General features: G+C 38.7%; 1 protein-coding gene across 2 annotated transcripts; it reads left to right on the top strand.

Annotated features, from left to right (window-relative positions):
* The first annotated feature begins 335 nt into the window (after positions 1-335).
* On the top strand, positions 336-11,214 carry LOC113322435. Of its 2 annotated transcripts, XR_003347138.1 has the most exons (21): positions 336-437; positions 800-1,145; positions 1,228-1,431; positions 1,515-1,604; positions 1,692-1,760; positions 1,931-2,035; positions 2,228-2,475; positions 2,671-2,911; positions 2,994-3,197; positions 3,279-3,368; positions 3,455-3,523; positions 3,695-3,799; positions 3,994-4,241; positions 4,432-4,672; positions 4,756-4,959; positions 5,044-5,133; positions 5,214-5,282; positions 6,036-7,266; positions 7,384-7,492; positions 9,888-10,043; positions 10,130-11,214. XR_003347138.1 is itself a non-coding variant. In XM_026570512.1 (18 exons), exons 2-18 carry the CDS (start codon positions 801-803, stop codon positions 7,092-7,094), a joined length of 3,681 nt encoding a protein of 1,226 aa, XP_026426297.1. In that variant the 5' UTR covers positions 336-437; position 800; the 3' UTR covers positions 7,095-7,313. The 2 variants fall into 2 exon arrangements, 1 of the variants encoding a protein (XP_026426297.1); XM_026570512.1 differs by lacking the exons at positions 7,384-7,492; positions 9,888-10,043; positions 10,130-11,214 and having other exon boundaries at positions 6,036-7,313.
* The last annotated feature ends 4,439 nt before the right edge of the window (positions 11,215-15,653 follow it).

The following is a 15,653-nucleotide window of genomic DNA, read 5'->3' as shown; positions in this document are numbered from 1 at the left end:
GCCAATTATACCCTTGAAAAATTAGGCTGCATAACGAGTTATGCCTGAAATATAGTATGCATAACGAGTTATGTATTAATTCTTAATAATTTTGGATAATTTTGGGTGTCAGATAAATAATTATGGATGTCACGGTATACAAAATTAATTATGGGCCTGAGAGTGAGAATATTATTTTTTTTGGGTCTGCACCTAATTTCCCCAAACACTTTTACGTGTGGTACTGGTTCCCATACCAAACGGCCCATTACAAATCTTTGGTTCGCGAACATCAAAAATTCCCTCCCCCTCAATAAATCTTTATTTCCCCCTTGGGTCCGTAACTTTCGCTCTTCACTTTCGCTCTCATCACCAGCACCAAATTGAAGAAGTTTTTACAGTCAGTTGCTCTGCTACACCAAATTTCACACTACACCTTCTATCACGTAACTGCTCAGGTAAGCTTCCCCTCTGCATTTCAAGATTCTTAAACATTTCTTCTTCTTCTTTTTTGGAGGAATTTCAGAAACCCCATTTATATCCTAAAAGTTAGGGTTTGATATGTGAATTGAACTAATGATAAGTTAGTATCTGAAATGTGATTGTTAAATAGTTTCAATCTTTTATCCTTCAGTGAAAATTTTGTTAGATTTGCAGTTTAGGAGAAATCCCCATTTCTTAATAGTTAGGGTTTAATATCTGAATTGAACTTATGATAAGTTAGTAGTATTTGATATGTGATTGTAAAATAGCTCCAATCTTTTTCCCTTAAAAGTTAGGGTTTTATTATGTCAGTCAATACTGTGGTTCTTCATTGCAGGATGGCCACCTCGGTGTCGTATATTAGAGCATTTATAGGTCAATTGTTCTGGAAATTAACATGTATGATTGATTTTATGTATGGTAAGATGGGGGATGGATGTGAAGACGGCCAATCAGCTAGAAAAGTTAGAGGACCGACGACATTGAAGTTTCTGGATAATCTAAGGCCAGGAGAGAGGTTTCAAGTTGAATCTTGGCTTAATCAACCAGTAGGACCAAGCTCTAGTTACATGTCTACATACATTAGCCACCTAGCTAAAGACGGCAACAACTTACCATTGACAATACAACATTGGACTCAGATGCCGGCTGCATCCGTTCTGAAAGCTATGGTGGAAGTTAAGGTAAACCATAAGTTGTAAAGATTGTTTAGCGTTTGAGTGTTCCCGGATTACTATTACCTGATTGTTATGTTTTTGTTGTCAGAAAGTATTTGACTGCCCGGATGATCTGAATGGTTGGATTAGAGCTAAGCTGCAAGATAGGTGGAAGTATCACAAACATGCTGTAAAAAAAGAAGGATTCTATAAGTACACTACCCAGGAAGAACGTCTTGCTAATCGACCCAAGGATGTTGTTGAGAGCCAGTGGGGACCGTTGGTTGAGTATTGGCAAAATCCTAAACAAGAAGTAAGCTGTAAAATAATTGAGCATTCTTTAAATCTTGTTTGTTTGAATCAAAAGATTAATATAAATTGTATTCAATTGTTTAGGCATTAAGTGCTATGATGAGAGAAATCAAGTCTAAACAAACGGTTCACCAAAGTACTGGCTCCAAATCACATGTGAAATATGCAGCAGAGGTAAGTTCTATGTGTAATCCATCAATTGGTAAGGTTTTCATATGTTATATACAACTGTCAACTGATAGCATGAACCCTCGTTTACAGTTAGAAGCTAAGCTTAAAAGACCCCCTACAGCTCAGGAGATATACAATGCTACCCATGCGAAGAGAAAGGTAACAAATGGACATGTTGAGATGTCTGATGGCCCTGTTTGGTGACAGATTGTATATAATACTAAAATTTATTTGTGAATCTGTTTTTTTCATTTCTAAATTTCAAATTATGAAAGTTTTACATATATCAGTTTGCAGTTCATTTAATTAATAAAATGATATATCTGTAGAAGCAAATGGTGGCCTTTGAACAAAAACCAAGCCAACAAACCTCTGAGAACTCTTCATCCAGACAAAACGATGCAATCTTGCAATGTGCGGATCCGGATTTTATGGTATCTTCTTCCCCTTGGATTTTGTTTTTCATTTCCTTGATTGCTGTTTCTACAAAAGAACCTATTCATCTGGGAATGCTTGCTAACTCTGTACACTACTATTTACATATTTGGCAGTCGTCTCCCGTCTATGCCTCTTTCATAGCCCTTAGAGTTTCATGAGGTTTGATTCTTTTTGTACATTTTATATAGACTCCTATTTCTTCGCCAAAGGAAATGAAGATGAGTGCAAAACTATCTGGTTCTCGGGAAAGAAACACAGTTTCTACAGATAAACATGAGTATCGGCTTCGCTCAAGATCTAATTCTATTCCAACCAGTCTTATTCCCGTTATCCAGGAATCTGTTACAGAAGACAGTGCGGATAGCATGCAAGCTGAGTCAGATGAATCCCTTGAAGGTTTTGGATCTGATAGTACTCCTATCACAAAACTGTCAAGGTATACTCCCCTCCTCAGCCCCTCTAGATTTAAAGTTTTTTTTTTGATAGTGAATTGAACTTCAAATAAGTTAGTAAGTGATCCAATCACATTTCAGGTTATGTCTGTGTTAATAATGTTTTTGACTGCACGATCGCCTTGGTGTATTATATTGTACTGGGTATTAACACATACAATTGATTTTCTGTACGGTAGGATGGCGGATGGAAACCAACGATCAAGAAAAATTAGAGGGTTGAAGTTTTTGGATACTCTACGATCAGGACAGAGACTTAAAGTTGAATCTTGGCTTAATTCACCTGTTGGACCAAACTCTACTTCCTTGGCTACATACATTAGCCACCTAGCTAAAGATGGCGACAGATTTCCATTGACAATATCACATTGGACTCAGATGCCAGCTGTTTTTGTTCTGAACGCTATACTGGAAATCAAGGTAAACCAAAATCTATAAAGAGTGTTTGGCATCTGAGTGTTCCAGAATTTTACTTGATGGTTGTTATGTTTTTTGTTGTCAGAAAGTATTTGATTACCCGGATGATCTGGATGATTGGCTTAGAGCTAAGCTGAATGATAGGTGGAAGTATCACAAACATGCTGTAAAAAAAGAAGGATTCTATAAGTACACTACTCAGGAAGAACGTCTTGCTAATCGACCCAAGGATGTTGTTGAGAGCCAGTGGGGACCTTTGGTTGAGTATTGGCAAAATCCTAAACAAGAAGTAAGCTTTAAAATAATTAAGCATTCTTAAAAGCTTGTATGTGAATGAAAAGGTTGATATAAACTGTATTTAATTGTTCAGGAGAGAAGTGCTATGATGAGAGAAATCAAGTCTAGACAAACGGTTCACCAAAGTACCGGCTCCAAATCACATGTGAAATATGCAGCAGAGGTAAGTTCTATGTGTAATCCATCAATTGGTATGGTTTCATATGTTATATACAACTGTCAACTGATAGCGTGAACCCTCGCTTACAGTTGGAAGCTAAGCTTAAAAGACCCCCTACAGCTCAGGAGATATACGATGCTACCCATGCAAAGCGAAAGGTAACAAATAGACATGTTGAGATGTCCGATGGCCCTGTTTGGTGGCAGATTGTCTATAATACTAATTTTTTTTTTCTGATACTGTTTTTTCTATTTCTGAATTTCTAAATTTGAAAGTTTTACATATATCAGTTTGCAGTTTATTTAATTACAGAAATGATATGTCTGTAGAAGCAAAAGGTGGCCTTTGAACAAAAACCAAGTCAACAAGTCTCTGAGGACTCTTCAACCAGAAAAAATGATGCTATCGTGCAACATGCGGGACAGGATTTTATGGTACTTGGATTTTGTTTTTCATTTCCTTGATTGCTCTTTCTATGTGTCTTTTCCTACAGAAGGACCTATTCATCTGGGAATGCTTGCTAACTCTGCACACTACTACTTACATATCTGGCAGTCGTCTCCCGTCTATGCCTCTCATAGCCCTTTGAGTTTCATGAGATTTGATTCTTTTTGTACACTTTACACAGACTCCTGTTTCTTCGTCAAAGGAAATGAAGATGAGTGCAAAACTGTCTGGTTCTCGGGAAAGAAACACAGTTTTTACTAATAAACATGAGTACCGGCTTCGCTCAAGATCTAATTCTACTCCAACCAGTCTTATTCCTGTTATCCAGGAAAGTGTTACAGAAGACAGTGAGGATAACATGCAAGCTGAGTCAGATGAATCCCTTGAAGGTTATGGATCTGACAGTACTCCTATCAAAAAGCTGTCAAGGTATACTACCCCCCTCAGCCCCTCTAAATTTGAAGATTTTTTTTAATAGTGAATTGAACTTAGAATAAGTTAGTAAGTGATCCAATCACATTTCAGGTTGTCTGTGTTAATAAATTTTTGACTGCATGGTCACTTGATGTCTTATTTTGTGCTAGCGATTAACACATACAATTGATTTTATGTACGGTAGGATGGCGGATGGAAACCAACGAGCAAACAAAATTAGAGGATTGAAGTTTTTGGATACTCTACAACCAGGACAGAGACTTCAAGTTCAATCTTGGCTTAATTCACCTGTTGGACCCAACTCTACTTCCTTGGCTACTTACATTAGCCACCTAGCTAAAGATGGCAACAGATTTCCATTGACAGTATCTCATTGGACTCAGATGCCAGCTGTTTCTGTTCTAAACGCTATACTGGAAGTCAAGGTAAACCAAAATTTGTAAAGATTGTTTAGCATCTGAGTGTTTCAGAATTATTACTTAATGATTGTTATGTTTTTTGTTGTCAGAAAGTATTTGATTACCCGGATGATCTGGATGATTGGATTAGAGCTAAGCTGAATGATAGGTGGAGGAATCACAAACATTTTGTAAAAAAAGATGGATTCTACAAGTACAAAACTCAGGAAGAACGTCTTGCTCATCGGCCCGAGGATGTTGTTGAGAGCCAGTGGGGACCGTTGGTTGAGTACTGGCAAAATCCTCACCAAGAGGTAAGCTTTGAAATAGTTGAGCATTTTTGAAAGCTTGTATGCGTGATCGAAAAAGTTAACATATATTGTATTTATTTGTTTTAGGAAAAATGCGCCAAGGCTAAAGCAAGCAAGTCTAAACAAACAGTTCAACAAAGCAGCGGCTGCAAAGCACATGTGAAATATGCTAAAGAGGTAAGTTTTTTGTGTAGTTCAACAATTGGTAAGTATTCCATATGTTATGTACAACTAATAGAGTGAACCCTCGTTTGCAGTTAGAAGCTAAGCTTAAAAGACCCCCTACAGCTCAGGAGATATACGATGCTACCCATGCAAAACGAAAGGTAATAATGGACCCGTTCTTAATTTTCAAATATCAGCTCAAACTTCGCTCACTTATGAGAGTGATATATCCGTAGAGGCAAATGAAGGCCTTAGAAAACAAGCCAAGCCAACATTGCTTTGAAAACTCTTCGACCAGAAAAAAAATGCAATCTCGCAACAGGGCGGAGCCAGTTCAAAGCAAGGGTGTGCAACCTAACTGGCTCCCAAGCCTAATATTTCTAAGATTATGGGCTTTCAAGCCTATTTTTGCTTTCTTGCGTCCCCTAAATTTTTTTTGCTTCCCCTTGGCCAAGTTTCTGTCTCCTCCAACTTATGGAACTGGATTTGATGATATGTTCTTCCATTTGGATTTTCATTTCCTTGGTTGCCGAGTTTTTATAATCACAATATCTGCACCTGGTGTAAGTTGTACTAGAGGTATACTCATGGATTTTTGTAGAATTACCATGTTTCGGATAAGGATATTCCACAACCTTAACAATTGTTAGAAGTTAGCTTTACATGGTAGTTTTGGAACGCCAAACCCAAATTGGTAGGTTCAAGTGGCAGGCGGTGGTAGTAGTGTATAGGGTAGTCGTTTCCCGTCTATGCCTCATTGTCGTCCATGTTTCCATGATTGCTGGTTGTATGCGTCCTTTCCTACAAAAGTACCTATCTTCTGGAAGTGGTTACCGATTCTAGCGTATTGGTCTATGCCTCTCTCATATCCCATTGAGTTTCATGAGATCTGATTCTTTGTGTTCATTTTACAGTCTCCTGTTTCTTCGAAAAAGATGAAGATGAGTGCAGAAGCTTCTGGCTCTTGGGAAATAAACACAGTTTCTGCAAAAAACCCTGTGCACCTGCCTCTATCAAGATGTAACTCTATTTCGACCAGTCCTGTTCCCCTGATCCAGGCATATGTTACAGAAGACGACGAAGATAACATGCAGGTTAAGTCAGATGAATCCGAAGACAGCGAGGATAACATGCAAGCAGAGTCAGATGAATTCGAAGACAACGAGGATAACATGCAAGCAGAGTCAGATGAATTCGAAGACAACGAGGATAACATGCAAGCAGAGTCAGATGAATCCAGGGAAGGTTTTGGCTCTGTTGGGGAACCTGTTGATGCTGCAAGGACGACATCCTCTGCTGAACCTGTTGAAGCTGCAAAGACGACGTCCTACGCTACGACTGTTGTCTCCAATTTGGTGTCTATTTCCACTCCTAAGGATATCTCTTCTCCCTTAGTTGGGTCCACGAGTGTTTCTGGTCGAGGCAGTGATGAAGAATTTGAGTTCATTGACAACTTCAAAATCCCAAAAGAATATGCAGTTTTGTATAAAAAGATCTTCGATAAGTATGGGCATATGGCGACAAAAAAAGTCATCAAGTCCAATGATACTGTATTGGTGGCATGTGTTACTAGCTTGTTGAAGATTATCTCTACAATGGAAACTGCGCGGGGTTCGGATTTAAGTGACGCGCTGCTGGAAAGTTGGGATGGAGACATCGAAGATGTTGAGAACTTGGGATTCAATATTAAATGGCTTCGAGATAAGTTTGATGAAGTTAAGAACAATTGGAAGTCTTCATCCGGGTTACGTAAAAAAGTTGAAATCAATCAAAAAAAATTGGATACGAAGCAGGTTAAACATGCAAGTCTTTTGGCAAGAAAAGAAGAACTTCAGCGAGAAACTTCAAAGGTCATTACTGAGATAAAAAGATCCGAAGCTGAGATTTCAACCGAGAAAAAAGCTATTCAAGAAAAATTGGGTCCAGAATGCAATTTCTTGAATGAACCTATCTTAGGGAAGCTGCTCAGTTGAATGCAACTGATTTGAACTGTTTTGGTGTGCATGATTAGGTAGCTTCTGTAGTGTAGGGGGTGTCTAAGTACTGGTTGCCTATTTTTGGTATCTCTAGATTATTGTATTGGAAAGCCCATACACGGCACTAATCCAGGCCTGAAGGTCCTAAACCGTCTCAGATTAGGAAAAGGTTCTATTCTACTTCTGTAATAACTCTATTTTATTATTCCTTTATATATATTCATATCCTTTTATCAGAAAAAGAGAAAAAACCTCACGCGTCTGTTCCAATTCCAATGGAAACCAGGAAATCACGGCTGGAAGAAAATCCAGTTCGTCTGCGTTCTACTGCTGCAAACCCTAGGAGGTCTGAAACTAACAAGTCTAATAAACGGAGTAGATATTCAAGAGATGAGGTATGTTTATTTATTTATTTACTTACTATTAATGAATTTGGAATTTGTGAATTGTGAAGTTTTCTTTTATTGTTTAGTTTTTAGCTAAGATTTATTTTTTTGAAGGTATTCATAGTGTCAGGCGTTGTATCATTACCTTTAAACTTTGAGCAGGAAGGTTTTGCATCTTTAGCTTTAAAGTTTGAGCAGGATTGTCGAGATTACTTTATTTAGTTTTAGGGTGACATTGGTTAGTTTTCAGGGTAACATCCTAAAGGTGTAGGGTGGAACTGTCGAAAGTTTGTTCAGTTTTAGGGTGACATCCTAAACGTGTAGGATGGTCATGCAAAGGCAGCGGAGTGTTGCTCCTTTAAGGTTATATATCGGGCTAATATCTCTATTTTGTTACCGGCCGAACACAGAATTAATGTCGGGATATGATCTGCTTCACTTCATAACTAACCTTTAGATACTACACTTGAGCCAGTCACATAAAACTTCTGACTTCCAACTTTTCTAGTACCACACAAGGCATAATAAGGGGTGAAACCCCAAATATTTGGATGTATGGGGCAAGAAAAACTCTAAAATCTGGGGCCCTATAGGCTGCAGTACCTCTTGCGGTACGGCTTAGATTCCAAATATTGTACTAAGGGCTGAAGCCTAAAACACTTGATGCATGAGGCACGAAAAACACAAAATTTGGGGTCCTACTACAAGCATCTTGCCATACTGTTTAGATTTCAGATATCATACTGCAGAAAGTTATTTAGTTTCAGTCTCATATTTGTGGTTCTGCAGTACCTTGAATTTATTTCCTACATTATTTAGTTTTTTGTATGAATTTGAAATTTGTGTATTGTGGGGTTTTCTTTCATTGTTTAGTTTTTAGTGTTAGACGTTGCATCATTGCCTTTAAACTTTGAGCAGGAAGGTATTGCATCGTTAGCTTTAAAGTTTGAGCAGGATTGTCGAAAGCTTATTTAGTTGTAGGGTGACATCTCAGGGCAACATCCTGTTGGGACCCTAGTCCCACATTGGTTAGATGGGGATTAATTGGGTAGTGTATAAGTCTTTGGGTTCCCTCAACTTGTAAACCGTTTTCGACGAGTTGGGGTCGGTACCCTAAGATTTGGTATCAGAGCCAACCACCATGATCCATGCCCCTCCACGGAAGGAATGACCTATAAGTTGGATTAAGGTGTGGGTGCACCTATGTATGGGTGTAGTTCCCACCACACTGAGTATTGGGAGTCGAGTGGAGCTGCCATAAGGAAAGGGCTACCGCCGGGTCAGTGTCAATAGAGTGGGCCAACGAGGACGTTGTGTCTAGAAGCGTGGTGGGATGTTGGGACGGGGCTTAGTTGGGTAGTTTATAAATCTTTGGGTTCCCTTAACTTGTAGTAAACCGATTTTCGAGTTGAGTTCTACCCATGGGCTTACGACGAATTGGGGCAGGTACCCTAACACATCCTAAAGGTGTAGGGTGGAACTATTGAAAGTTTGTTCAGTTTTAGGGTGACATCCTAAACATGTAGGGTGGAACTGAGATGACAACTAAGTGTTGCCTTCTCCTTAAGGTTATGTAGGGTGGAACTGCAAAGGCACCAGAGTGTTTCCTTCTCCTTAAGGTTATGTATCAGGCTAATTTCTTAATTTATTTATTAAACACAGAATTTGTGTTAGGGTATTAACTGCTCCACTTCATAACTAACCTTTAGATACTACACTAGAGCCGGTCACATAAAACTTTTGAGTTCCAACGTTGCTAGTACATAACACCACACAAAGCATAATAAACAAGGGCTGAAGCCCGAAACACTTAGATGTATGGGGCAAGAAAAACTCAAAATTCTGGGGCCCTACAAGCTGCAGTACCTCTCACACATCGGTACTGCTTAGATTCCAAGTATCGTACTAAGGGCTGAAGCCTAAAACACTTGGATGTGCGAGGCATGAAATACGCAAAATTTTTGGGGTTCTACAAGCTGCAATACATCTTGCAGTACTGTTTAAATTTCAGATATCATACTGCGAAAGTTATTCAGTTCCGGTCTTATATTTGTGGGGTCTGTACCTTGAATTTATTTCCTACATTGTTGTACAACTTGTTTTCTACTATTTCTTCCATTGCCAATAAATATTTCTGGTAGACTAAAGTGTTTTTCATATGTTGATATCATACTTGAGTTTAGCTCTAGTTCATACTCGGGTTATATTCATACTCGGCTGATATTTGTGCTGGCAAAAGATTGACTAGGCGGTGTCTCTCAGTCATGTGTTGGTTTCAGCATGTTTAAGCTGTCTCATATGTAGCTTGATCTTTTAATTTTTCTCAATAGTTCACTCTTCAAAAATCTTTGCTTCATGCTCTTAATTTGACCCATTTTCATACTTCCATTTTTCTTGATTTCAGGGTGTCCGGCATAGGTCTCATCCTTTAGACTTGGGCAAATTTCCTTCCTGGGATTTCCCTGTTACTGTTGGCGGCAAAAAAAATCGTTATGTTGATATCCGTAGTCCGGATGATAAGCACGTTATTGGTCTACCCCTTGGATCGGATGTTCCTAGAGTAAGAATTTACTTTCTGGTTTTTGCATTTCCATGGTACAGTGCTTGCTTTCTCTCTGGAAGCTCAACTTTCTTGTCATTTTTCAGGTGATTGCTGACAACTACAAAGGCTTGTTGCGTATGGTGAGTGGTATGAGAAATATCATTACTGACACAATTCAAGAATCAGCTCGGTACCAGAACGTTGCTGCTCTCCTTTCGGGCGAAGTGAATTACTACCGTCGAGAATATAACAAATTGTTGTCTACGGTGGGTGGTGGTAAACTTCAACATGTGCTTTCATCAGGACCTAAGACTGTGCCTGCCGCTACCCTACTGGCCCAGGAATCCTATACAAAAGAGAATGAGAACGACAGACCCCTAGATATTGGGAAGGCCTCGCAAGGCAAGGGTGTAGTGGATATAAGAAATCTGTCATCATCTCCTGAAGTGGAAACTACGTCAATTGACTCACTTGAATCAGGTGAGATTACTGATGAACCTATGGAGGTTGCAAGTAAGACGTCCTTGTCTGATTGCCCGACTCCTGACTCCACTGCGTTAACTGTTGATACCATGGAAAGGTTTGAATTATTGGTCAACTGCAAATTTGTATAAGAAAATATATGAAAAGTATGGGCATATGGCGACTAAAAAAGTCGTCAGGTTCAATGATGATATCTTACTCACATGTGTGACTAGCTTATTAAAGATCATCTCGGCGATGGAAACTGTGCGGGGTGTGGAACTGAGTGAAGCATTGCTGGAGACATGGGATGGACATATCAAAGATGCAGAGGCCTTGCAATTCAATGTTAAATGGCTTCGTGAAAGATTTAATCTACTTAAGAACCAATGGAAGTCATCATTTGAGATATATAAAGATGTTGAAAGCCATGAACAAGTACTCGACGCAATGCAGGGGAATTATGTTAGCCTCTGGACTAGAAAAGACAAACTGGATGCTGAATTTTCCGACGTAAGGATTCAGATAAAGAAAGCTGAAGCGATGATTTCATCTGAACGAGAAGCTATTCATGATAATCTAGCTCGGAAAATCATTTTTCACGATGAACTTGTTCTAGGAAAATTTCTAAGTTGAATGTGTACTCTCTGGCTGGGTATCAAAATTGTGTACATCAAATATGTAATGGTTTCCGACTTTCCGTAAATTGTATGAATAGTTTTTCTTTGCTGTGCAATTTGTTCGTTTCATGGTGACTTCTCATTTTGAATCTAGTTAAAACGATAATAAGAAATGCCAGGCGAATTCAACAGAATGAATACACTCTGGTGTTGAGATTATTAGTCCCAGATTGTCTGGAGAATATAAGATCCTGCGTCTTATAATCCCTTAGGGCCTCTTCACTCATTGCCAATTGGTTTTGAGTTGCCCGTATTCTAACATCCGGTCTACCTCTATAACCACCAACAACCACGCTTAGCTTATTTCTGGAAAAGCATAATCAATAGACTCGTATTTGGAAATTGGAGAAGCTAGTAAAGACCGATATTTGCATAGCTAGGCCCAAATGTTGGCGAAGTATTCTTTGCACCATGATAATCACCTATGGTGGAGCTTTTCCTCTCCTCCTTCCTTTGATCAGTTAGCCGGAAACTTGTTTTCTTTCCTGTTGTTGTTCTTGGTTTTGTCTTGCACTACACGGTATGATTTGTCCCCCGTATCCCCATCAGAAAACCCCCATCAAAAATTTATCTTAATTTTAGTAATGGTGGTGAGGGCAAGGGTTGTGTATACATAGAGGATGTCTGCTTCAAAAATAAATAAATATAAAGGATGTCCGTTGTCGGACCAGGACACAACAGAAGAAGAGTGCTCCTGGATATGACATCTATATGTTGTTGTGGTGGTTTCTGTCCTGCGGATCCATTCATGTAATTTTTTTTTATTTTTTTTTTGTTTCGGACAGACAGAATGTGTTTGCGTTTTCTCGCTCTAGTTAATGGGTTGTGAAACGGACTTGATATTAGGTAATTTTCCGGCTTTATAAGAGCAAGCATTGTGGTGCTTCATTGGCGAAATTTTCCAATGGGAAACTACTATAGTGGAATTAGTGGAATTAGCTAGCTAAGTCATGGATCACCATAATTACACATATGCGGAAACCTGACTTCCAGGCGGCCACCTAGTTTCCGCCTAGTTTTTTGGGTATATATAAAAGTTCTTTTAGATCAGTTATGAAATTCATACAGTCTAACCTCGATAAACGAATGTTCCGTAAATGAATGACCTCGCCAAATGAATAATTTTTTCCGATCTCAACTTGGCTAAGATGGTAAATGAATAACCCCGCTTAATGGATTAGTGAATTAAAAAAAAGTTGAATCCTTAAAGGCCCTATTAAAATATAAATGAATAACTACTAAATTATATATAAAAAGAAACAAAAATATATAATCAGTAAATTTTACATTAAAATGATATGCAGAACTCAAAATAATTCATCTATGGTTGAGTGTTTTTTTCTTCCACCCAAAACATAATGCACTCCTTAATTTTATGCAATGATTGCACAATCTTTGGTATATTTTGCTCGTGTTGTAGCAAGTAATTTTTTAAAATGACCATCGCTTGAGAGGTATTTTTAGATGACACATTTGGTACGACGATCATTCTACTGACCCAATAATTTCTTCATCCGTTGGAAATCCATAACTGCATCATTCTCCTTAGGATAGTTTAAAAGATGCTCGACGTCAATCACATTTCTATAACGTAAATTAGAAATGACACAAGTTAATCCTTGGATATCTTCTTCTAATTGCCCATTTTCTGGTTGGAGAACATCAATATCTTCAGACTGAATCTTACTATGATGGAAACAATTTGCAATTTTTTTTTGCCATCACATCAAATCTCCAAGCCGTAGTAGCAAAATTAATAACATCCAAAATGTTAATCTTTTCAAGATTCGGTGGGTCAAATTCAAGGCTTTGCAAGATGCTAGAATAAAAACGATACCGATAATGAACTCTGAGTGCTCGAATAATCCCAACATCACATGGTTGAATTTCAGATATTATGTTAGGGGGGAAGAATTTTGACCAATACCCTCTAGGTACATTTGTACATATTCTCTTATACAATTTAACTTCTTAATTAGGAAAACGTTGTCTAAATGAATAAATATTCAGTTATCGATAAATAAATAACCCCGCTAAACAAATATTTTCTCTTGGTCCCGAGGACATTCATTTATCTAGGTTAGACTGTATACAATTTTTGACCTTGTTCAATTTCCTTGTGACCTTGTTCAATTTCCTATAGTCAATACACACATGCCATCCCGTGGTCACTCGGGTTGAGATTAATTAATTATTATCATTGTGGACTACAGTGATACCTGATTTCTTGGGGACAACCTGAACAGGGATGACCCACTTACTGTCTGAAATTGGGTAAATAATACCCGCATCTAACAACTTAAGCACCCCTTTTCGAACTACCTCTTTCATGTTAGGGTTCAGTCGACGTTGCATCTCCCTAGAAGGTTTGGTGTCTTCCTATAAATGAATCTGATGCATATACACAGTAGGACTTATACCCTTAATGTCTGCTATAGTCCACCCTAAAGCCTCCTTATTGTCTTGAAGTACATTTACTAGCCTATTTTCCTGATCACTATCCAAATCGGAAGCTACAATCACAGGTAAAGTCTCAGATGGACCTAAAAACACATACTTTAGAGTATCGGGTAGTGGTTTAAGGTCCAACTTTGGGGGCTCTTCTAAAGAAAGAATTAGGATAGTCTCAGAAACTGGTAATGGTTCGAACCTAGCTTTCCATCTATCAGTGTCTAACACAGGGGTAGAATCTAATAGAGCATTCACCTGTTCAATAGTGCTATCGTCGTCAAAATCTAAACCAAAATGGGATAGACAACTTTCTAATGGCTCTTCAGAAAGAGTTTGGTAATGACTCCTGAACTAAGGATTCTATCATGTTCACCTCCTCAAACACATGTGTCATCTAGCTCATGAGGTTGCTTACTGACATTAAAAATGTTCATCTCATAGTCATATTACCAAAGATAAACTCATCACACCATTTCGACAGTTAATGATCGCATTAGACGTAGAAAATGGGCGACCTAAAATCACAGGTATCTGGTTCTCTGGGTCAGGGACAGGTTGGGTATCTAGGACCACGAAATCCACTGGATAAATAAACTTGTCGACCTCAATAAGAACATCCTCGATAACACCTCGAGGGATTTTAACAACCTATCAGCTAACTGCAGTGTCATCTGAGTAGGTTTCATTTCACCAAGTCCTAGCTGTAAGTATACATGGAATGGCAGTAAGTTCACACTGGCTCCTAAGTCAAGTAAAGCTTTTTCTACCCGGAAGTTACCTATTGTGCAAGCAATGGTAGGAGAACCTGGGTCTTTGTACTTTGGAGTTGTGGTGTTCTGAATGATTGAACTTACGTGACTAGCTAAAAAGGCTTTCTTATGGACGCTAAGTTTTCGCTTTCGCGTACACATATCCTTAAGGAACTTGGCATAAGCAGGAATTTGCCTAATTGCATCTAATAAGGGAAGGTTTATGGTAACTTGCTTAAAAACCTCCACTATGTCATTAAAGTTGATTCCTTCTTTGTTGGTACTTAGTACTAATAGCTGAGGAAATGGGGCTCTAGGCCTAAAATCAGACCTTTCAGGAACCGAATTCACATCATCAAAACTTTATCAGTCTCTTCAGCTACTGGTCCTGAGAGGTGAGATCTGAGGGGTGAACTACAGTATGTTCACTATCGGGCATGGTTACCTTATTGTCTACAACTCTACCACTTCTAAGGGTTCTAACAGCATTCAATTGATTCGATGGTTTTGCACCTAATTCATGAACTCCTCTAGGGTTGGGTTGTGTTTGACTAGGAAACTTACCTTTTTCTCTCAAAGAATCACTTATCAGACCAACCTGGGTTTTTAACTCGGAAATAGCCTGACTATTTTCTTGTCCTATCCTGTTACTAAGTTGTAGACTCGTTCTACGGATAACTGGAATTTTGCAGTTTGCTGAGTTAACAAGGCGAGAGATTCCTCTAAACTTAGGATTTTCTTATCTGACTGATTCTGAAACTGAGCTAGTCCTGAAGGATTCTTAGTATAGCCAAAACCTGGGGGAGCATTAGAATTACTAAACTGACCTTGACTTTGGCCCTTAGACCACGAAAGGTTCGGATGGTTTCTCCAACCAGGATTATAGGTTTCTGAATATGGGTCAATCTTTTGACGGTTATCAAATCTAGTGTTATTATAAAGAGCATTGGCCTGCTCTTCAATATTCTGGCCTTCCCAAAAAGGCTCCACTCTACCACTAGTCTGGCCCACTTCTAAGGCTTCTAACCTTTTTGCTATAGCAACAATTTTGGCATCTGATTCATAGCCTCCTTCTACCCTATTAACGTTTCCTCTACTTAAAAGAATTTTTCTGGGGTGCCCTACTATTTTCCCATTGCTGGGTTTTTTCGGCGATTTCATTAAAAAATTCCATCGCCGCATCAACAGTTTGGTTTTCAAATCCACCAGTGCATAGAGACTCAACCATGGTCGTTGTGGAATAATCTAAACCCTCATAAAGGATCTGAACTAGCCTAACCTTTTCT

Source organism: Papaver somniferum, chromosome 11 (assembly GCF_003573695.1).
Source record: "Papaver somniferum cultivar HN1 chromosome 11, ASM357369v1, whole genome shotgun sequence".
In the NCBI taxonomy this organism is placed as follows: Eukaryota; Viridiplantae; Streptophyta; class Magnoliopsida; order Ranunculales; family Papaveraceae; genus Papaver; species Papaver somniferum.
This window is presented reverse-complemented; position numbering and strand designations above follow the sequence as displayed.

Bases quoted from the DNA above. Each gene is read 5' to 3' on its own strand.
- LOC113322435 (XM_026570512.1), top strand. From the start codon at position 801: ATGGCCACCTCGGTGTCGTATATTAGAGCATTTATAGGTCAATTGTTC. The intron at 1,146-1,227 runs GTAAACCATAAG...TTTTGTTGTCAG, and splicing joins AAGCTATGGTGGAAGTTAAG to AAAGTATTTGACTGCCCGGA. The intron at 4,673-4,755 runs GTAAACCAAAAT...TTTTGTTGTCAG, and splicing joins ACGCTATACTGGAAGTCAAG to AAAGTATTTGATTACCCGGA.